Source organism: Melopsittacus undulatus, chromosome 2 (genome assembly GCF_012275295.1).
Source record: "Melopsittacus undulatus isolate bMelUnd1 chromosome 2, bMelUnd1.mat.Z, whole genome shotgun sequence".
Classification (NCBI taxonomy): domain Eukaryota; kingdom Metazoa; phylum Chordata; class Aves; order Psittaciformes; family Psittaculidae; genus Melopsittacus; species Melopsittacus undulatus.
The window spans coordinates 58,844,719-58,867,675 of record NC_047528.1 but is presented as its reverse complement, the minus strand read 5'-3'; the positions used below and the strand labels follow the sequence as shown (position 1 = coordinate 58,867,675).

Here is a 22,957-nt window from a genome sequence, read left to right as displayed (position 1 = left end):
AATAGTTACATGAACATTTTGTAACTAGAAACATATTCTTAGTTCAGCCTGAAATCACTTCCATAATTAAGCTCAACTGAAATAGGTACACTTACGAAGGACTAAACACACCCAGACACGGAGCAAGCACAGACCAACTATAACCACATTTTAAACATACACCCTACCTTATTTTTTGCTTCCCCTTAAAAGACTTCCACCTCTCAGCAGAATCAGGGCTTATCTCACTGCTTTTTTATTTTGGCAGGTGGTTACAAAGCATAATAAAGTCTTTCCACAAAACTACAATCCAACGCACTAAATGCAAATATTACAAATATCACACTAAGAGACTTTTCAGCTATCATACAACTGCAGATCTCTGATGCAAAGCCACATGTCAAGCTATACATTAAAACAACTGCATACTCAGAAGCCTATATACTCCAATTACTGCTTCAAAAGACTAAAAAAATCTAGAAGGAAAAGGTGTTTCAACAATTATAGCTAAAGAGAATTAAACCATTCACCTAACACGAGACAAATCTGAAGTTCAATACTTTTAACAATGGGTTAACTATAAATTGCAGTAAGCACACTAAAAGAGTAAGTTCTTATATTTCAACAAAGCTCTTAACTAACTGAACAATTCTCTTCAGAACAGTAGCTTATTTGAACATGAGTTTCCTAGACTGTAGCTGTGCCTTCTTTTTTACAGATCTCCTAAAAAGCTTTCAAGGAACTGCTATGTACTAACACATAATCATGTAAAAATAATAATTCCCACTATACTCCTTATTTTCAGCTGTATTAAACTTAGTAATCTCACCCTGCAACTTCAAAATCAGAGAGGGAGACTGAGGGAATGTACAGATGGACCTGTTCCTGAAGTTTTGGATGTAATAATGGGTAAAAAAAAGACAACTTTGCATCTGTGAGCTAGCCAGCACAAAGCATCTTTTTTTTCTATCTTGTGCAGAATCTGAATCTAAACTTAAACCATACGTGCTAATCTTCAGAAATAAAATGCTTTAGTGCTCAATAATGACAACTACTCCTGGCTGATTTTTTGCTTTTCAAGTCCTTTTATAATACAGGCATCCCACTCTCACTGAGATTTAAAAAAAAAAAAAAAAGAGGGAAAAAAACCCCAACCAAAAACCAAGAAAAGGAAAAAAACCCCAGCCTGTTTTGGATTATGGCCAAAACAGCACTGCAGTGACCTAGAGGAGAACAAAATGCTCATCTCCTCTGGAAATAAGGCAGATTATTCTCCTTAAATCACACTTCATACACTCTCTGGTTTTCAACCACACAAGAAATAGACTTATCCTACAGCTTGTAACCCTTAAAGCACAGTGTTGTTAAGGTCCTCTGTTCTTTGTTGCTTCTTTTTTATATGCAAATATAAAGTGATCGCATAATAAATGGAAAAAAAACAGAGAATTATGCAAAAAGCAATTCTTAATAGAGCCCCACTCTCACCTACAAAAACACTAAGGCGTATTTAGCTATAAAGAACTGAAATCTTAATCCTTAAAAGATCTACTGCCTAAAGCATTATTTTCATATGTCATTTTAAACACTTTGTTACACCTTGACCAATTAAGAGATTAGAATCCCAAGTTAATCTGGTTACAGTTAAAAATATATGAGGTTTTGCACAGTGTAATATGATTGTACACCTACATGACGAAATCCAGCAAGAAAAAAGAAACTTGAAATTCAAGTCTTTACAGATAATGAAATTCTTTCAGAAAAAAAAAAAAAACAACACACTTTCAGAAGTAATAATAATGCCCTGCAGGCACCATTGCCCCAGTCTATAACCTCAAATGACTTCCTAAAGGATTTTCTAAAGCACTTCAGGTCTCCTTTTAATGTGAAAACAGCATTTAAAACACAGAATACAGACATATGCCATAATTTATCTATGAAAGTCTGCTGCCATCAAGGAATCCTACAGACCAACTACCTAGTCACAAAGAAACCCCCAACAGGCTTAACCATCCAGTCCCCCATGCATTTTAGAGGGAAAGACAGTATGTAACACAAGAACAGAAAACGCTCAAAGATCCTCTCAGGAATCATAGTCACCCTTCAAGATATGGCATGCTGGATTATTACTCAGCACTGAGGCTGTTTTGTTTTTTCTTTTCAAAACATGCTTTTTAATTCCAAGCAGTGTGAAATTCAGAATTAAAACAGAACAAGATCTGTTTAGCTTCCATATGGCAGGCTACAACGAGCAAGCCCCAAGCTGACTGGTTTTACTAAGAGTGTATCCCTACTCACCTCCTCCCATGCAGCCTACTTCTATGTATAAAGAGACTACAACACAGATAAATGACAAGGAGCCACAGATCCCAAGAAGTCCATTAATAAACGCTAGTATCAGATTATCAGCTTCTGGCCCACGCATGAGGTACAGAAGGAAAAGTCTGTGCACAAATACCAATTCCAGAGTTACTGCTTCACCTTTTTCTTTAAAACAAATTCAGATCCCCAAAGAATTTATAAATGAACTGGTGAAGACAAATATACACCAGGACTTCCATCTTATATTACACCTACTACAATAATTTAATGTTAAATCAGAAGATATGATTCAGAAAATGGATTTTAACATTTGATTTACTTCAGTGTAGGCAAAACTTCACTCTTCCCAACACTAAACACACACATGCACAGCCTTAACTTCATATACTGGGTTAGACCTGATAATTTCAACAGCAGCAGAATTTCAGCTGCAAGGTACCTAATGTTTCTAAAGTTTTCAGCGAGCATGTGCTACTGGCCTCTTATAAAGAAAACTTCCCTTAACTTCACTTCTCAGAGCCATGAATGAGGAAAGAAGTTCACGATGTTTACAGGATTCGAAAGGTGTTATTTCATTAAAATTTGTTATAATTTATGTATCTATATTAAATAATCACTACAATGGTACAAATGATGTTTTGTTTTCCATCAGACAGACACCTTCACCACAATATTAAATAAATTCGATTAGCTTTTATTTTCAACAGCCACTTACTTACTACCAGGGCTTTGACACAGAAGTTTTAAAAAAAAATAGCTTTTATTTATGCTATAGAAGGAAGTACCTATCGGTGGAGAAAGTGCTGCTGTCATAGCATTATAATTAAAGTTATCCCCATACGAACGATGGTTCGTCCTCTGAGGTGGACTTGCTGGTATAGATTGTGACCTTTGTGATACTGTAGAAGAAATTCCTGCCAACATCTGTCCCAACATCTGTAACATCTGGAGCTCTCGCGCATGCTCTGCTTCCCGACGCTTGTCCTCTATTTTGAGCCTCTGCTCTTCGTATCTGTAGAATTTCTCTTCTGTATCTACACTCTGCTGAAGGAATTTTTCCATCATTTTATCCAACGTTAAATTTGCATGGCGTTTTTTTGATCTTTTGGGCTGATTGCGAGGTGGGGTAATAGTTGGAGCATTGATTTCTTTAAAACCTAAAACAAGAAGAAAACCAATTATTTTTCTGCAGAAAAATTACTTCCTAGAAAAAATAGGCAAAACAAAAGAGATGTGCACCTAACACACGACAACATTGTTATACTTTTTCCATGTGAGTTACAATTATCCCAGATATTTTCATTTTGGAGTACCAAAGCAAAACCACAAACTTCTGCAAAAGGTAACACAAAAATACAGAGAGTCATCTTTTAATTGTTGTAGTACTAAACTTCAACAATAGGAGTCTTTCTGATCTTCTAAAAAGGTTTAAGTGAAGGCTATTAAATAGTATAGCCTCATTTGGGTATTGCAGGTAATTACATTAATCTAAATTGAGTTTCAGTCTGTTGGCATTCTGGATTTGCATTTCAAAAGCACATTAGTGTAAACAACTCTTTGATGGGGTTTATGTGTAAAAAGAAGGTTGGTTAAACGTCAGCCAATTGGCTGATTCCTCAGTGATGTCAACTCCTGAAGACAGGTTCATGTTTGTATTAAAACCCCGGCATTAATCTAGATTTAAAACAAACAAGCAACACTGCCTCCCCCCACCTCCACAACACAAATGCGGAGCTGAGGGTAAAGAGGGAGCAAGGGAAGGCCAGGCTTTATCAAAGGTCTGTTTCTGTTCACAAATCCACTGAAGTTAGAAGCAGTGTTGCTGAAACAACTCGAGCAATTAATTACATAAAGGCTCTCCCCTCGCTTTCTGGCCCATCTGCAACCACAAGCAGATTTTTCAGGTATTCTCATCATCACGGTTTTAATACCGATTAACAAAACTGCACATAGTCTGAAGGGAATGGGAGAAATCTTTCAGAAAGAAAGGACCTATATTTTCCCATATACCGCTACCTGACACTTTGTCTTGATAATGCCTGCGCTAGTTTTCCTTTGGTCTCCCACTGATAAACACCAATAAAAACTCACTACAGTCGTCGTCCCCCAGCATGTCCCCGTACCCGGTTTGCAGCACTTTCCCCCCCCTGCAGCGGCCCGCTTCCCTGGAAAGGCGGCGTTTGCTCGGTGGGGGAAGGGGGGAGCTCTCGGGAACGAGCAAGGTGCAAGACGAGGGGGCACGGGCAGATTTCGGAGGACGAGAGGAGAGGGAGAAGAGGAAGACACAAGCTACTACAAGCACGCTAGCTGGAGAGGCGCCGGCAGCTGGGCTAAGAGAGCCCAGAGCGGGGCTACCGCGGTGCGCTCGGGGTGAGAGAACACCCGGGGGCGGGAACCCGCCCGCTACTCACCGTCGCCCGGCGGCACGGGGATGGCGAAGGAGGGACACTCCACCTTGATGGGGTGATCGGCGTACGAAGAGCACTCCCCGGAGTCCTCGGTGAAGTTGTCGCGGGGGGACTCCAGCTCGCCGTCCTCGTCCAGCTCGGCGTCCACCTCGCGGCTGTTGTGCAGGGTGCCCGGGGTGGTTGGCCCGGCGAGCGGCCCCGCCGGCTGGGCGCTGTCGGGCTGCGGGGCCAGTGGCTCGGGGGCGCCGTCGGGCCCCCCCCGGCAGCTGAGGATCCGGTCCATCTCGTCGTAGTACTTGCATATCTTGCGGGCGTGCCCGTTCTTCTTCAGCCCGTCCCGGGCCTGGTAGTACTGGCGCTTAAGGCCCTTGATGCGGATGCGGCATTGCTCGGGGGTGCGCTCGAAGCCCAGTTCGGCCAGGCGGCAGGCCACGTCCCGGTACACATGGCTGTTCCGAAAGTTGCCGTCCAGCGCCGACTGCACATCCGCCTCGCCCCAGATCTCCAGCAGCGCCCGCGTCTCCAGGTCCGACCACAGGAAGCCCCGCGTGTTCGTAATCATCCTTGGCCGGCCGGGGTCACTGCAATGGCCGCGCACCGGCGAAAGGGAAGAAGGGAGGGAGCAAGCGAGGGAGGGAGGGGGAGAGCGAGGGAGGGACGGAGGGGGGCGGAGGAGGGCAGCGGGGAGGAGGGAGCGGGGTTTAATGCCCGCACTCTGCGCTCCCAGGAGGCGCCTACGCCAGCCCTGGCCGCGGTGCGGCGGGAGGCTGCGGGCAGTCGGGCCCCGCGCCCCGCATCCCGGTCCGCCGGTAGCAGCCCGCACGCACGGAAACAAAAAACTTTCTAGGCGCCGCTCTGAGCTGCGGGCACCTGCAAAAAAGGGGGGGGGAGCGGTGTTTTAAAATGAAAACCAACCGAACAAAAAGCCCCCAACCAACCACCTTCCCCCCCCGGCTCGCCCTGCTCTGAAAACAATGACGGTAAATAAAAAAAACACAACCGGGCTGCCGCCGCAGAGCCGCGGCCCCCTCCCCCGGGGCAGGACGCACCGCCACCTCGCTCAGACAGTCATCCGGGAGCAGCCGCTCCCCCGCCCCGGGCTCCTCCGGGAGCGGCAGGACGACGGCGATGGCTGGACTTGGAGGCCCTGCTCATCACAGTGCGCCTCCCTCTCTCTCTCTCCCTTCCTCCTCCTCCTCCCTCCCACCCGCCCCCGCCGCAGTGGAGCGCGATCCCTGCACACACACACGCACACAGGGCGATGCAGCTCGGTGCACGGCGGCCGCTCTGCCTCATCCAGCACACTGCCGTGCCGCGCCAACACCGGGTACCCCTACCCGCTCCTTTAGGGCTGCCATGTCACTCAGTCCCGGGGCAGAAGGGCAGCGGGCGGGCAGGCACGCTCCCTCCCTCCCGCACCAGAGTGCACACGGCTCAGCTCGCGCCAGGAGACGCCACAAAAGCCCGCTCTGCGGCTAGAGAGACACCACCTTCCGGAGGCCACCACCGGATCAGGTGCAGGCGGTCAGGTCGGGTCTGGGTGCGTTTTCCACTGAGCACCCCTGCCACCCCTTCGCCAGGCAGGTGAGCGGCAGGCCTGTCACTGCGGCCCCAGGTGGGCTTCATTGTGGCGGGCAGCCCTCGGGCCCCACTGCCGCCCGCGCACTTCTCCGGCCTCTGCCCTCCGGTTTTGCTCCGAAAACCGCTCTCCAGCGGGAGCGGCGGCACCAAGCCCACCTCCCCGTCACGGCGGCCTGCCACCGCCTCCTTCACACCCCTGCCCAGCCCCAGAGCGGAGCAGCCCAGCCGAAGGCCTCCCGCGACCGGCAGCTTTTCCTTCTCTCGGAGGAAAGCCCGACCGCACGCTTCCGCACCGCCTTTGGAGGGCAGCCCTCAGCAGCGAGCTAGCCTGCCTCAGCTCGGCGCCCACCAGCCCGGCCCGCCCCCTTCTCCCCTCAGGGGCAAGCCCCACCCCCTCCACCAGAACCCCTGTGCAGGGATGTTTATACCTCCGTCACTCCGCAGCCAGAGCGCCGCGGTTAAGGCTGCAGCCAGCGCGCCGGCGGTAATAGCGGCCTATCCCCACATCCTCCCGGGGAACAGGCAGGGGCTGCACTCGGGCCGGGCCCCCGCCGCTCAGCGCTCTCCTCTTACCTAGCCACAGCGCGGAGCTCCCGGTACCCCCCACCAAGCGCGCAGGGAAGCGGCGCATACAGCTCATCGGCGCGGCTTCCGGCTCCGCGGCGGGTCGGCCCGGGCAGGGCAGAGCAGGCCTCCGCGGGAGCACCCGCCCGGCACCGCTCCGCACCTCCCCGCGGCGCGGTACCCCCACCCCCCTGCGGCAGCCAATGGCGGCGCGGGGCCTGCGCGGGCGGTCCGCGCCGAGGTAGCGCCCGCGGCCGCCCGCGGAGCCGGGCAGGGTCGCTATGGCCTCCTCGGCAGAACTGAGCCCCGCGCCCTAGGGTCACCCGTGCTGCTGGGCTTCAGGGCAGCGCGGGCCGGCGGCGGTGTAGCAGTGGCCGACCCTCCCAGCGCTTTGGGGCTGTCTTCCCAGCCCCTTTAACAGGCAGCAAATAAAACCTCGTAGGGATTACCATTTATTGCTCTCTGCTTTTAAACGCGCATCGCGTCCCTCACCGTGCCGTGTGTTTCTGAGAAATCCGAGAGTGGGATTCATTTTTAAGCTGCTATTTTTAGCTCAGATACATCATCTTAAAGCAGTATTCTTGGAACAGTGTCGTTAAAACGCAACAGAGCCCATGGAAATACCAGCTGATGTGCACCTCTGGTCCTACAGCACCTACTTAATCTGCACAATAAATCAAATTACAGCATCACCCAGCAAAAACTATCTTGATCATGTGTATGAGAAATTGGAAACATTAAAGTTTGAACAGCTGATATTTTCACTCTAGACTCCTGAGTATTTCAAGCAGGAGTGTTGTTACTGACTCAAAACTTCCAGCCTAAGTACAGCAGTAGAATGTCATTGTTTCAGTCAGTTTGTATTTTGAAAGGGTGAATATAGACAGTATCTTTTACTGCTATGTGTTACATATAAACTGTGGTAAAACAGCCTTCCTGGTTTTACCTGGACCAAACCCAAGCGGGAGAGATTTGTGTTCTTCCGCTTTGGAAGCGCCACTTAAAACAGATGTGCTGTCTGCAAACTGCAAGACACATAGGCAACCTGAGCTTTTTAACCTGGATTAATCAGTAACCCAGGTACTGGAGTGGGAGCTTAGATGCCTGACAAGTTTACTGTCAGGTATTAACTTGTTTATTGAAAAGTTATTATTCTAAAAGTCCTGGTATCTGATACAATTTTAAAAGCAATACTGTAAAACTTGCCCTGCGTTCAGCAAGCACAAGTAATGCTTTTTAACCCTTGATTATCTGTGTGGCAATCCAAAAGATAGATTCAGTGGCTAATCAGGTTTAGTTTTTACATGAGTTGTAACCCAGGGGGTAAAAAAAAAAAAAAGAGATTATTGGGTCATTGAACACATTTCTTATACATGTGCTTTGATTCCAACTGCAAGGATAAAGAGCATGTAGGTTTCCTGTAACTCCAGCACTGATTTAATGCCTGGAAGATAGGGAGGAAAGAGCAATGTGGATGTTTTTTTTCATCCTATCAAGGATCTCTGGCTCTGGCAAAAGCACATCTTGTGCCCAACAGATCAGAGAGGAAGAAAGATAATTGTAATGTTTTTCACTGGGTTCTCTGGTTTCTTTTGTAGAAGAGACAGAAGCAAGTTCTGATAATGATGCAAAACCTTCACAAGTTGTTTGTGGAATCAGCAAAATTTCACATCTGTAAAAGAAATCCTAAGGATATCTATGGGCTTTCTCTGTGCCAAAGTTGGTTAGGTTGTTGTACACAAACTTGACATCAACTAAACCTGTTTTGCTACCGCTGTTATCCAACATGAGTGTAAAAACATTGAGCAAAACGTGCTGCTGCTCCTCAGACTTTCTACTGCTCTGCATCTAACTCAAGGTACCTTCTTCTGGTATAGTACTGGCTGCCATCTCTCTACTGCGTACAGTGTCAATCCATATAAACTAGTGCCATCTTTGAGCCCAGAATCAGTGATGATACTTAACCAGGGGATAAGGCAGGGAAAAAGAGCTTTTTACAGAAACATGGAAGGTGTATGAAGCAGAAGTTCACTTGCCCGTCATCCAGTTCAGAGAAAAAGCAACTGCAAGGGACACTTAGTTCTTTAGGTATACTCTCTGCTGTGCCATTTTTGTTGAGCTTTCTATTCTGCCACTCCTGTAACTTTTTCTGCTTGTCTGCAAGCTTGTCCCTTTCTTACATGGAGGGAGGAATGACCCTGTGAGTTCCCTTTCATGCTTTGGGCAAAATCCTTCTGGCTTATTTGTTTGCTGGCCCCTATCTATTTCTCAGAGTCTCACCCCTCCTTCTCTAGCTCTTGCTGTCAGCCTTCAGTTCCAGCATTTAAACCCTTTTCTAGCTGCACTTATTACTACAACATGCCCTCCTCACTAGTGGAATAATTGCTTCAACCTCTGCCTCCCCTGCTGTATGAAGAAAGGCTAGTCATCAATGACTGACATGAGAATGTCCAGGTAGGCAAGAACTTGGAGGTTTGACTTGGTAGTAGGTGGCAGCAGTAACTGACAGCTGATGATTGCTGGGAACAGTATGTGTATACATAGGGTGATATATGGACTGTAAGCTAGATGTTATCCAGTGGTAGGACAAGGGACAATGGGTGTAAACTGGAGCATAGGAGGTTCCACATTAACATCAGGAAGAACTTCTTACCTGTAAGGGTGATGACAGAGCACTGGAACAGGTTGCCCAGGGAGGTTGTGGAGTCTCCTACGTTGGAGATATTCAAGACCCACCTGGACAAGTTCCTGTGTGATGTACTCTAGGTTACCCTGCTCTTGCAGGGGGGTTGGACTAGATGATCTTTCGAGGTGCCTTCCAGCTCTTGGGATTCTGTGATTCTGTCCCCAGGTAAAGACCGCAGATAGTGACCACTCTGGACCATTCCATGGTTTCTTCTGTAGGTTCCTGCTGAATCCTTGTTCCCAATGTTTTTAGCTCTTTGTTTCTGATTGCTTTGCACCCACTCAGTACTGATGTTTGAGTCCTTGCCATCCATTTGGCAACTGTTGTTCAATCCTGCCTACCCAAGCCATTCCAAGGTGAACCTGGACAGCAGGTGGCAATAGCAGAGCTTGCTTAAAGCCCTGTCCAACCTGGCCTTGAACACTGGCAGGGATGGGGCAGCCACAGATGCTCTGGGCAACCTGTGCCAGTGTCTCACCACCCTCACAGGGAAAATTTTTTTTCCTAGTATCTAATCTAAATCTACCCTCTTTGAGCTTAAAGCTGAAATGAGAAGAAATACACCCACACCTGATTAAATACTGTGCAATAAGTTAGTCCCTACACCTTTTGTAAATCTTTGTGGTTTTACCAGGGTATTAGAGATACTATCACTTCTAGACATACTCAGTGTAATAATAGTTGTCAAGCCCCATGCTTTGCTAGATAATTTTTATTTCACCCAAAGTGAACAGTAAGCTATTTTTGCTGAGTGTTAATGCTGAAAAAATGGATATCAAGGAAACAATAAAGAGAACGTTTCTGTTTTGTCATCCTCTTAGAGCAGGTGATAAGAATGATCTATGTACTGCAGTAGAAGTGAAGAGGGGGATTTTGGGGGTTGACCTGACTTCTGCAAACAAGTTCCTAATATCTAGTGTGTTGCAAGCAAAACTATTGCAAGCAAAGGTACATAAACTCACACACCCATTAAGCAACATCCAAAAAGTTAAACTGTGTTTCTCCCTTTTTCAACAGGGAATAATGAGACTCTAAGAAAGTAAATACTGTGGAGTTACACAGTTTTCCATAGAATAGCTTTTGCTCTGTTCCTTGGTGGCAGAAGGTAGCATTTGCCAAATCTATTAACTTACACAATGTAGAACACTGTTAGTATGAAATACACTGCTCATATAATTTTTTTTAATTGTTCAGTAGCTATGTGTTATTTCATTTTAGTTGTGTTTTAGCTGAGCCTGGAGGCTTTGCCTCTGTATGTCTTATTCACTGTAGATACACAAAAGTCAACCCTCTTGATCAAAACTCAGCTTTATGTGCATGTAAGAGAGATGCGGATACTCAGAATGATGGACAGATTTGTAAAAGATAAATTGGTTTTACCTTAAGTGCCACAGTTCAGTTCAGTCGTGGAAACACATAGTGTATATTGAACATAACTGCTGGAAGACTACATGCTATATCCACAGAGGGATTCAAATGCTGAAATATTCCTTTTTCAGGTACTTTGCTTCTTTGCTTCTTTTTTTCTTTTTTTTTTTTTTTTTCTGTAAATGTTGCTAGTCTTCTCACCCATCCAGCATACCACCTTCAGCAGTTGTGTCCCCAGGTTTTCCTGGAGACTCTGTAGTTACTTCAAAGTAGTCACCACAACCCCCTAAGCCTTGCATTTGTAGTCAGCCTCAGATTGCTGTAATGCCACGGGTGACATCTTTGCCTCCAGTTGCTTCTGGAGTTGTGCATTATCTTTTTGCCCAAAGGAAGAGGCTGTAATTCTTTTCTCCCTGTGAGAGATGTTTGTGTTACACATTCCTGAGATCTCATATATGGAAAATGTACTCTAGTCTTTCCTATGCCTGCTCTTCAATATACAGGTGTTAAAATTGAACACATGTACCTGAGTTTGATTACAGCATACTCTACTTGAAAGTCAGCACATATACATGCGTATTATTTCTTTCTGTTGTTGCCACAGCTGTGTAGGTGTATGGTCAGCAACAATTCCTTTTCTTCATGCCACGGCCAGCTCTGCAAGTTCTACTTGTGTATTTAATCCCGTTGTGGGAGGAGAAGGTAATTAAAAACAAACAAACAAAAAAAAAAGCCAAAATAGGGTAAAAGGGTGGATATAACTATCTCATTATAAAGATGACATGTCAGAATGATGATTTTCCCTGCTGCATGAGAAGATCTATCCCAGAATAAAATGCCTTTATACAAATATAACTAACGATACATTAAAAAGTTGAGATAGCAGGGAAATTGTATTGCTTTAGTTCTATCATTATAATTAAAATGGTATTTATTTTTGACAGACAAGCCCCAGATAACCTATGAACATTTTAAATTACTTTATTTGGCTAATGGCTTTCCACAAAAAGCTTGTCATTTCATGTGAAGCAAAATGAACTGTGCAAACTCCTATTTCCATTTTCTGTTCTTCATTATGGTTAACACCTTTTCCAGAAAGGCATGTCATGTCAATGAATCCTGTTATCCTAATAGCACATTTTCACAAAGAGTAGGTAATGAAGGAGCAACGAAGATCAGGAGGAGTGAGAATTTTGTGTGGGAAGGAGAGCCTTGACATGTGGTTCTCCAGAACTAGGGCTGCCAAATAGCACATGCCAAGAAAGAAGATATGTGGCCAGAGACGAAGGGAGGCAGGTGCCCTTCTGCCCTGAGCTGCTGCTGTCACCTCTAGGTTCATATTTAAAGAGTTCAGGCAGCCCATGCCTGGCTCACCACTCTGTACAAATCCATCCTTCCTGCACGCTGATCTCCTACTGTCTTCTATCAAAACTGAGTCTCATCCAGATTAAAATAAGATTAAACCTCAATGAGTGAAGGGAAGAGGTCTCTGCATTCCAGTGCAACTGGGGAAAGTGTTGCTGCACTGAGGCCATCCTACTGATGCTCCCCAGCTCCAGAGCCTTTCCTCTCCCTCCGTGCCTACCCACTCTCAGCTCCCTCCCTTGCAGGCCCCACACTGGCTCAGCACCCAGTGCCAGCTGGTTCCACCCTCCCCCTACCATGTACTGAGGCTGTCCACAGTGGTCTTTTGCTCCCATTCTCCCTGCACAAGTGGCCCATGCTGCTGTCAGTAAAGCAGACACAGCCTGCCTTCACCAAAATCCACCCGGACAGGACCCTGATGGAGGTAAAAGAGAAGTTATGTGCAACAAAACTCAAGCACCTTATTGGGGACAAACCACGTCAGCCCTTGGTCCTGTGGTAGGTGGAACGGGTGGCAAAGTGCTAATGAGATGGAGCATCTTGAGCTGCTGAGGCCAAACCTCAGCTGATCCTCTCAGGGATGCAGAGCTGAAGTGAGAGTGCAATACAATTGTGCATCACCTCCAGCCTGCCGCTTTGGCTGATCTCCAGTCATGCTAACCCACCTCTTCAACACCCTCCAGGGAGAGGAGTGCTAAAAGCTCCCTACAAGCACACCCACTGTGCAAATAAGGGCTCCAGGCCATTCCTTTTACCTTCCAATTCTTTATACAACCTGCTCCATCAGGCTAGCATCCCTAACCTTTGCATTCCCACTCTCCCCTTCTTTTCTCTTGAATACCTCCATGTTCCACTGCAGAGCACACTTTGGTTCCCACTGTGTTTTCGTTCGCTCACACACTTTTGCTGGATTGCTGTGAATTTCCATATGATATATTATATGTGCCACAGGTGAGCAGTTTCTGCAGGTGATGGCAGAGGAGCAAAGAAATAGGCCATAAACTGTCTTCAGCCCAGTTGTCAACTGGTGAGTTACCTGCTGTAGAAGGCTTCTAAGGCAAAGCTTCCAAGTGGCTGTGAAGGCTTCCTCCTGTTATACTGAAACCAGATTATCACTGAACTTACTCGATTCACTCCTAGGGAGTAATAAAATACGCATTCTACTCTGTAAAAACTCCATCTGGTCTCTGAGATACTGGCATGGCAAGCATCCACCTTCCGTTGCTGTCATTTGCGGTCCCCATCCAGCCACTTATCAGTTCATCTGTCACAAGAAGCAGAAATATTTCCCTTGCATAGACAAAAAGTCACCTCCCCAAGGCCTCTAGTAACTGGTCCTGCCTCTCTTCTGGCAGCCGAAGTGTCACATTTTAAGGTTGTAACAGCCTAAAAAGGATTTAACAGGCTGCTCCTTCTGCTTAGGCATTCAGAACTGTCTCTGTACAAAGGAACTGTGTAACAGGAAGGGAAAGCATTGGGAATTAAAAATTAATCACTCTTGATTTTTTTCTGGAACACCTCTTTTATGATGTTTCAGAGCAGACAGGAGTTTGCTGGTTAGGAAAATCAGCAAACAGAATGCCGTTCTTTTGAGATAAAATGTGATGCCTTTCATTTACAGCTGTGTACACACAGTCTTAATCTATGCTGGTTTTGTCAGGTTCAAAAGCACTTTTACGTAATTCAAGGAAAAAGAAGTGTTGCAGGTTTGGGTTTAACAATCCTGATACCTATGGGTCAAGCCCGAGACCTCGGCTCTTTCTCAGAGGGAGGACCCAGTTCCCTCCCTCCTCGGCTGAGTTTATTAAGGTTGCTGATCTGTTCTTTGTGATTACACAAGTGACTCAGTCACCTTTCAAAAGCATCACATTATTTCAAGACAATACTGTTACTGAGTAATACTATGAGGCTAAGGATTTGATGGAAAAAATACTGTTTATCGGGTTTAACAGTATGTGTTTCTGCATGTGTTTCCTTGACCCTCTTCAGAGGTGTCCTGTCTCTGTGCCCTTTTCCCTCCCAAGGTTTTGTCCAGATTAATAAAGCTAAATTGCATGAGTACAGCCATTTTCTTGAGGCACAAGGCTTCTCAGACTTATTTACAAGCCAAGAGATTAATCTTAACTACTCTCCAGTGATTCTAGGATCTGAAAGATGCAAAGGACACCTATTAATACATTAACCTATGAACATCTCGTGTGCATGGTCTCGAGATACAGTTTTTGTTTTCCTGGGCTTCTGAAGCCTCATGTCTGTTACAAAAAGGCACTTTGACTATTCAGTGTGAGTAAAAAGACTCAGAATTGGAGGTCAAAGTGACAGAGGACAAAGATGACCTAATTGTGGAGGTGTGTGAGGACTGTTTCAGAGTAGTGGAAAAAGTGGAAATAAAGGAGGTCAAGAATTTCAGAAGATGCTTCTGAGGGAGTATTTTTGCCAGGTCATGGGCTGTAACGGGATATATGGAGTGTAATTCAGTTCTAGATTGTAGACATCTAAATTTAGCTATTGAATGTAGGTAGCTGCCTGTGAACCACATACCTAAACTTCAATTTCAAGCAATGGAGATCAAGTCCTTAGGGTTATTTGGGCCTGGAGAGCTAGTGAGCTCATCCTGAATTAGACACCTACCAGGCCAGTCAGTGAAAGACCCACTCATGCTGCCGCTAAGTGCTTCTTAAACTTTGGCAAGTCTATTTGACACATAGACAGATGCCTAGGGTTCCCTGAAGCTGAAGGAACCACACACATCTCTCTGGTGGCTGTGCTCACAGGGAAAAACTACGAATCTGTTTGTCCACAGAGAAACACACCAGATGGTTGGGACAGCTGAGTGCAATGCATCTTTCAGTGCAAGCCTCCTTGAATGCCCCAAAAGCTGCTCGTATACGTACTTGTTTCACATGAAGGACGTAAACATGGCATCAGCTGCTCCTGAGAAGCCCAAGAGCTTCATCTGTTCAGAGCCTCTATGCTAGGCTTACTAACATGGGCAGAGTCTTGGCTGTGGGGCTATGAACAGGAGCTGTAGGACTCAGGGCTCTTTGAAAAGAGTAGCTAGATATGTCTGCAGTTAATGTTAGTAAACTGAAAAGACGTGGCATGACAACCCTGGTGCTTTATATGTCTGGAGTGTATATATGAACCATATAGGGAAGGCTAAAACCAAATTTTATAGCTCCAGCACTAATAACTATAGCTCACTCATTTAGAAGAGAAAGGCACTTTCTTCATGTATTTCTCTTTTATCTTACCCTTTACTCAACCTAAAAGGTGTTAAAAAAACCCAACAAACAAAACCCAAGCAGACTCACAATGACAATATCAGAGCTTATTTTTACCTATTTCTTTTCAGAGTCTTTGGTATATTTTACAAGGATTACAAGAATTTAACTACTAATGGATTTTCACAGTACAGCATGAGTGCACAGAATGTCTGGAAGTACAGTATGTTCATACAGTTCAAAATGCTGTTCATACAGTTCAACATAAGATGTGTGAATACACAAATACCTAACAGTAGATACTAAGACTAGATACCTTTGGCTAACATAGGAGGATATATGCTTGCACTTCATGAGAAGGTTTTTGGTCCCTCGCTACTCATTGCACATTCCCTTCAAAAGGTATTCATTGTATGCATCTGCCTTAAAAGCATCATCAGCTTTGTCTTTGCCACTGTTTCTACACAGTCATGTCCTTTCTTGCTGTTGTTAGGCTCTGTTTGCAACTAAAGTCTGTTACTTCCATCTGCTGTGGGCAGAAATCTGCCTCTGAAAGACTCACTGTCCCTTGGCAGCATGCCAAAGAATGTTTCTCCACAAAAACAGTAGCTGTCAGTGCTAGATTCTGGGTGCTGCAGAATCCTCTTCAGTGCATAACAGTGCACCTTTACTTCAGTTATTATTAGGTCCCTGAGAAAATGAATTTTCTGGGCCTGGACTTCTGCGCCTCTTACATTCCCCAGATGGGGAAAGTGATTGATGTACAGCCCGCTGGTCATGGAAACACAGAGCAGCCCGTTGAGCTGCAGTGCTGTGAATCCTTTCTTTTCTCACTTTTAAGCATGAAAGCTTGAAGGAAAAGTGATTCTGATCTTGTAACCTATCACTGTGCTCTGCTGTCCATCTAACAAAAGATTTTCTCTCTCCTGTGCCCTCTGTAATCATTATTGACAGCATGATTCTTGTGATTGTTAATCAGATTTATAGCCAGGACATCACCTTCAGATTGAAACTTGTCTTCAAGTTTCAAAATGTGCTCAAATCTTGCAGGTGATTTTACCTACAGTTCTGAAGAAGTGATCCATCCCATCTACTCGCAAACCAAAACGCTCATTAAATACAAGCACTGCAGTATCAGAAGAAGAGCAAGAACTGCTACTTTTTTGGTCAGAATTCTTGTCTGCAATTCCTGTCACAGTAAGGAGAACTACTCACTGATCAAGACTCCATTGCACTAGGAATTCTGTGAAGCTCGTGAAAACAATAGCATCCCAGAAAACTTTACAATCCAAGTATATGAGACAACATTCAAGTGGATCCAAACAAGAAGTCAGGTAAATACAGAGAATCAAGAACTCATTATTGGTCCGTATAAATGTTTATTGTATTCTTCTCCCAGATGTGATGGGTGCAAGGGAGGAAGCACCAAAGGGATGCACAGAGAAGTGCAACAGATGGCTAGTTGGTGGCTGGAGTCAAGCATCTTTGTAGAGAATGAGGGATAACCACATAGTTTAAACATGCTAGGAAAGTTCTTGAAAATGAAGCCAAGGATATATTTGATGAGAAATAAAAAGAGGAGAGAATAAATGTGGAGTTTGAAGACAAACTAATGGAGAGAAAATATAAGAAACAAATGGAGGGCAGAAGCTGTTACATATGGTGGTAAGGGTGCAATCTTTAGATCAGGATGTCCTTAAGCTGTTGTCTTTGGGAAGAAAGTGAGGAAACTTGTAAATTTCTGTTTTTCTTCCCATGGTCTGAGTACTGCTGAGACCCCACAGGTGTTCATTAATACCTTTGCTTGAGAAAAAAAGAAGCATGTGCAAAAGAGACACAGCAAACTTCACAAAAGCTGCCTAGGTTTCTGAGCTCTCAGTTTTAATTCTGTCTATCCTTTTAATGTCAGCTGAACACTTCATACTGATGAAAAGACAGCTGGTTGCTCAGACATGGATATACAACATCTGCTGGATGCTGTATAGCATGAAACTTGCAACAGCTTTCACTCACTGTGCACCTGACTTTTGAAAGTAGTCCAGTTTTTGTTTCTGAACTGATTTGGTGCCTTTATTTGTTGGACAGCGTATACTCATCCCTTCTATATCCATCCTTGAATGTGTGCCACAGCATCAGAAAATAAAAGATTGAATTGGAAGATTGCACTTGTTTTTTAGCTTTTGCATAGCTCTTCCAGTATTTCTTTTAGTTAAAATAAAAACAAATTATTACTGGAGTGCCTGCAAGTCTCTGTGACTCTTTGTCTGCCTTGCCACAGGTGGCAGAAGTGACAAAATGAAACTCCCAAATGCTCACAAGCCTGAAGCCATGGGCAGGGGACTTAAAGAATCTGTAGCAGTTAAGAGACTCCTGTCCTGCAGCAGCTAAACTGTGAGGTCTCATTTCTTTAAAAAGGAAACAGGTGAAGCTTGTGACTAGTAAGTATGCCCAAGAGGTTAACTAAAATACTAATGCTGGAATCCACTTGAAATAAAGAAATATAAAGAGCTTCTGGGTCCCTCATTGTAGCTGGGTGAACATCCACACTTAAAATGCTTCCCATGCTGCTGGGAGCTTTCAGCAGAATACCACAAGGTGGTTTGCAAGTACTGAATATGTACACACACATATAGCAGCTTTCTAATTCTGAAAATGTGTTCTTTCCAACACACAACACACACATCATTCTGTGTCACTGTGAGTGTGCTAAAAATATACTTTACATTAAATTGTAGATGGGAATTTTGTTTACCGTTGACACAAAAGCAAGAGGGCATTCATTTCATTGCCTCTTGCCACTTCACCTTAGGGTGTTTCTCAGGACAGAACTTGCATGTATAAAAACTGTGATCTCAAGAGTGCAAAGTGATTTCCAGGGTGGGGTGGGAAGATGCTGATGCACTCAAAGTTAAGAACAAGGCTAAGAACTTGCAGACCCAGTGTTGGGAACCTGCGTTCTCCAGGGGCAGGAGCACTCCTTCTCAGGCATTTGGATATATATGTTGCCAACAGCATGCCCTCATCCAAAATTCCTGTAACTGTGTTTGCTGGCACCTCACTTGAATCTCTTGGCTATGTTTACTAGACACAGATGGTGCTTCATGAATGCATCTACATATGTTCTTGATTGAAGTTAGTTCCCTGAAGTGAGGATGAGGAGAACTTACTGGGATAGGTACTATCCATTGCTATCCATTGCTATCCATTGTCCAACATAGCCGAGGCTTTGGGTCTTGCCCACAACCTGTAGATACTACTGCTAAAGAAATAGTATTTTTTTCCCTACTTTGTCAAGACATGAGAGGATTTCCTGCTTTAAAAAAAAAAATAAATTATTTATGATTTTGAAGAGTTCTACAAGATGTGCTTTTTCTCTTTGTTGGAGTCTGCATTTTTACCCCTTGCTGAAGAATGTTCACTGGATCACTTCCTATTCTCTTTCCAAGGAGAATTTGTAAATTGTGCCAAGAAGTGTTGGTCTCTTTTAGGTCTCTGACTCGCCTGCATTGGACCAAATAGCTGTGGTGATTTAGGCTATAAGCATTTCAACAGCTGCTTGCTGCTTCTCTTTGCCAGGGTGAATAGAATTTCTTCTTTTGGCTGGGCTACTTCAGCCAGGTCAGAGTAAAAAATCTACTTCATCGACTTTTTAGCTATAACAAACTCTGAACTGGAACACTTAAAGTATGTTCTTGATTATGCTGGTACTCTTCTGGAGATGTGTGGATGGACTATGACTTGTGTTTTGGTGTCTTTTTCAGGTCCCTTCTACACAAATGCTTTATGAAGAAATATGGAAGTGAGCTTTCACCACTGGCTGTGACAAGGCTAGAGTGTATTTGCTTGTGTATGTCCAAAACCTCTTGGCAGGTGCATCCCCTGCGAGGGCTGAAAGTCAAGGATAGACCTTACTTGCTTTTAGATGTTTGAAGGCGAAGTATTTAGCCTTCAGTTGTCATTGTAGGCTCCTTTTGTAATCACTGATCAGTGAAATATACCATCAAAGGTAATTTGTGTCGTCCTAAAATGAATGCCTTTGGAAAGTTAAGCAAGTAAGCATTCCTCCCTTTTCTTCCACTATACTTAATGAGAACATAGGCTACTAGCTCTGACTGCTGTGGATGACTGTGTATTAGTGGCAATATTTAAATACTTACTGAACTTGGACATCCCTCATCACAGGTAACAAAAGTAGAACAACTACGAAGGCTTAAGAATAAGTGACAGACATTTATAGTGACCATGATGGTTCTCCAGGAGTGATAAAGAGTGCAACAGCTGAGTTGTAAATAAATATCTACAAGTGATCATCTCACATTTACTATGCCCCACTGAGATGAAACCCTAACCCTGACCCCAACTCTAGCCCTGGAAATACCAGTTAAATTATAGATATCTTATTTTTGCATTATCCTGGAGAATAGAAATATTTTTAACAGTGAACTAATGCTAAAGAAACACTAAAGAAATACCAGCCAGTGACTGCAGTCTCATTGCTAAGAACAGTAATTAGCAAATACATTGAGAATGACAAAATACTGAGATGTTTATGATTTAAGACCAAATTATCGGCTTTCATGAGGATAAATTCTGACTCATTTTGAGCCTTTTTTGTAGCAAACTAATAAAGGAAGGGAGAAAGAAAACCAGGCAAATAATTTAGCGGCTGAACTTTCACACAACAGGCTGTAAAAGAAACTTGAAAACCATGGGGGTGTAGGAGCTGTTCTGTCATTAATCAAAACCTGCAAAAGCAAGGAAGCAAATGATAGTAATATCAGTCTGCAATTAGGTTAAATCTGAATTGTTCAAGTGATGAGTGCATGTGAAATTTTCTTGTGTACTCTCATTTGCCAGACTTAAAAAGATAATTAGTGAATTATCGTAAAATGTGTTTAATTAATTAGGAGGATGTAGGAGATCTGAAAAATTAAGTTGGAGATTAACACTTATTTTCCTCAAGTTTAATTTCACCCAGCTATGCAGCAAAATTTTCCTCCCGTTTTATTGTATTCAACTGTCTCACAGATTGAAGAAGGCTTCGGTTTCTTCATCCAAATTCCTGGCCTATATCCATTTGCTAAGTTTCAGGTTCTGCATTTTTTGGTATCTGTGGAGTAGGATGGGAGTGCAGCTGTTTGCGGTTGCTCATGCTTTGTATCTCTTGACATATAAGAGCCTGGAAAAAAGCCGTAAGTGTGCCAGTGTTGTCTTGAACATTTGGCTAGTGGCATACAAAACAGAAACCCTAGTGCCTGACACCAGCATGCAAAACATAGACTCAAAGTCCAGCAGGAGGGAGAAGAAAGCAAACTGTAAGGTCACACTGTGTGAGAACATGGTAAAAATCTCACTCTGGACTGAAAACTTTCCCTTGACTTTTGCACTGGGTTTGCCACCCGGTTATTTGAAGGGGCTGATGGTAACAGGAGCTTGGCAGAACCATGCAGGCGATCTCATTCACTGAACAGTTGCACTGGCCAGGTGGTCCTCTGAGGTTGGCTGGGGACACAGACTCTTCTTTTTACAGTTTCTAGGAAGCATCCGGATGCAATTAAGTGAGCCAGGAAAAAAATCTGTTCTTCGTTCCTTGGAAAGCTGAGGTAGTATGGAAGAAATGCCTAGGGTTTTCCAGAACACACTCCTTAAATGGTTTGGCAAAGAAGCATTTTTGACCAGAGAAATACAGGCAACACAGTATAACTTTTTTTTTGGGGGGGAGGTGTTGAGGAAAGGGAGATTCTGCAGTGTGGGAACAAAGGTTGATTTTTGCTGCTTTCTATGCCTTGTGACACCACAAAGGTGTCACGCAATGGGAACCACAGGTTCTGTCACCAGTAATCTTTCCACACCCTGCAGAGACAGTTTAATTTACCTGCCCTCTGCCTCCAAGCAGACTACTGTATTGAGTGGAGATGGCCTCAGTGTGGGCCAACTTGCGGTGAAAATATTTCCTTAATTACAAGGAGAGGAGGAATGGGTCTAACTCGGTTTGACACTTGCTTAATCACGCTTGAGTCCAGTTAAAGACAGGGTCTTCATCTTGTGCATTTTTTTTGCACATTCCTTCAGCCCTTGCAAACACAGTGGCTTCCTGGGCAAGAATTCTTTCTGTAGCTGAGGGACAGAGTAAACCAAGTAAACTGCTCCAGAACCACATTCAGCATCACTAACACTTCCATTAAAGCCTGTGAAGTGCATGCAAATAAAATTTATGGAATCTGATGGTCATTTGCCTATTTCCAGTGCGTCTTAGATTGCCAAATAAATTGTTGAAGATTAGGACTTCATTATCATCTTTATTGGAGGCATATACTGAGGGATGTAGTAGTGAAATAATATTAATAATAACAAAGAAGAAAGCCACTCCTAATGTTTTGGCCAGGATGGCATGTTCCCAATGAGCTAATGAAGACTTTGCAACAACCTTTTTTCTTTAATGGCCTCATCTTAAAATGTCAGCTGAATGAATCAAAATTAGGAGTGTGCAGCAGAGCAAGAAGGACTTCAGAGGACTGCTCCTGCGAAAATTAATAGAGACATTCTGGAACCCTGGCTCAGATGCATGAACGAGTCCATAACCTCAACTATCAAAAACTCGTTATATATGTAGCTTTGGGGAATTTAACAAGCCATTTGAAAGATTGGAGGCTATAGGAGAAATGAAAAACAAATTAAGTATGTTCGTTACAGTGTCATTCTTCATTTTGCCTTCAGAAACTGGCGTGTATGATTTGACTGAACAGACATGGAACAGTTTTCTTTTGATCAGTATGAGTTACAGTGCATTTTGCCCTGCTGCTGCTCTCTGTTACTCCTTCCGTGACTCAGATTGCACAGGGTTTGATTTATGTGCATGCTTTACACAGTGTCATTTTTATTTTTATAGCCCACTCATAATTATATAAAAAGACAGTATCTAGTCTAGATCAGAACTCACTTGTTAGGGAAAACATACACACAAACTTCTTTTTTTCCCCTGAACTTTTGCTCTACAGTTTTAAAGGAAAATAACTTTGAATCTCGTAATTCCTGCTCTTTAATGAACATAGTAGTGGCCTAGGAAAAGAGCAAACCTAGAAATGAATAATCAGGCAGAGTCTCCTACAGAATACTACCTGACAGCTACAGATGTGGTCTGATGAAATGCAGTTTAACAGTCTCAGTGACTAGTAACTGTAGGCACCAACTATCTTGTTGACTCTATCAAGACAGTTTGACTGTAGGGGTGTAGTTTTAGGTATCCAAGTAAAATCAGTTACTCCTAATGTTCAATATTTTAGTGACTGCAATGTGTGCATTTAATTGGTAAGCAAAATTGAATCCAATGGAATATTACTGCGTTAATATATATAACACTGCTAAAAGACTCAGCTTGCCCCCAGGCTGAAAAAAAAAAGAAAGTTCAATTATTGCTTTCCAATATGGATAAAAGTAGATTTTTCTTCTTTTTTTTTTTTTTA

The 22,957-nt window shown here is 43.9% G+C and overlaps 1 protein-coding gene and 1 long non-coding RNA gene across 4 annotated transcripts in view; one reads left to right on the top strand and one right to left on the bottom strand.

Moving 5' to 3' along the window:
* Window positions 1–7,018, bottom strand: part of NAXD (NAD(P)HX dehydratase) — a 52,820-nt gene extending 45,802 nt beyond the window's left edge. The window contains exons 1-3 of one of the 3 annotated variants that reach the window (XM_034072058.1): window positions 6,861–6,980; window positions 4,710–5,287; window positions 3,084–3,455 (exon numbers count right to left, since the gene is read on the bottom strand). In XM_034072058.1, the coding sequence (XP_033927949.1) occupies window positions 3,084–3,455; window positions 4,710–5,268 (931 nt within the window). In that variant the 5' untranslated portion in view covers window positions 5,269–5,287; window positions 6,861–6,980. Of the gene's footprint in view, window positions 1–3,083; window positions 3,456–4,709; window positions 5,288–6,715; window positions 6,819–6,860 lie in introns of those variants that run through there. The other 2 variants (XM_034072065.1, XM_034072074.1) reach the window with 2 other exon arrangements.
* On the top strand, window positions 5,975–21,705 carry LOC117437575 (uncharacterized). The gene is made up of 3 exons (XR_004550473.1): window positions 5,975–6,290; window positions 16,545–16,828; window positions 19,256–21,705. It is a non-coding gene; the product is annotated as an uncharacterized lncRNA (long non-coding RNA).
* Window positions 21,706–22,957: the final 1,252 nt, after the last annotated feature.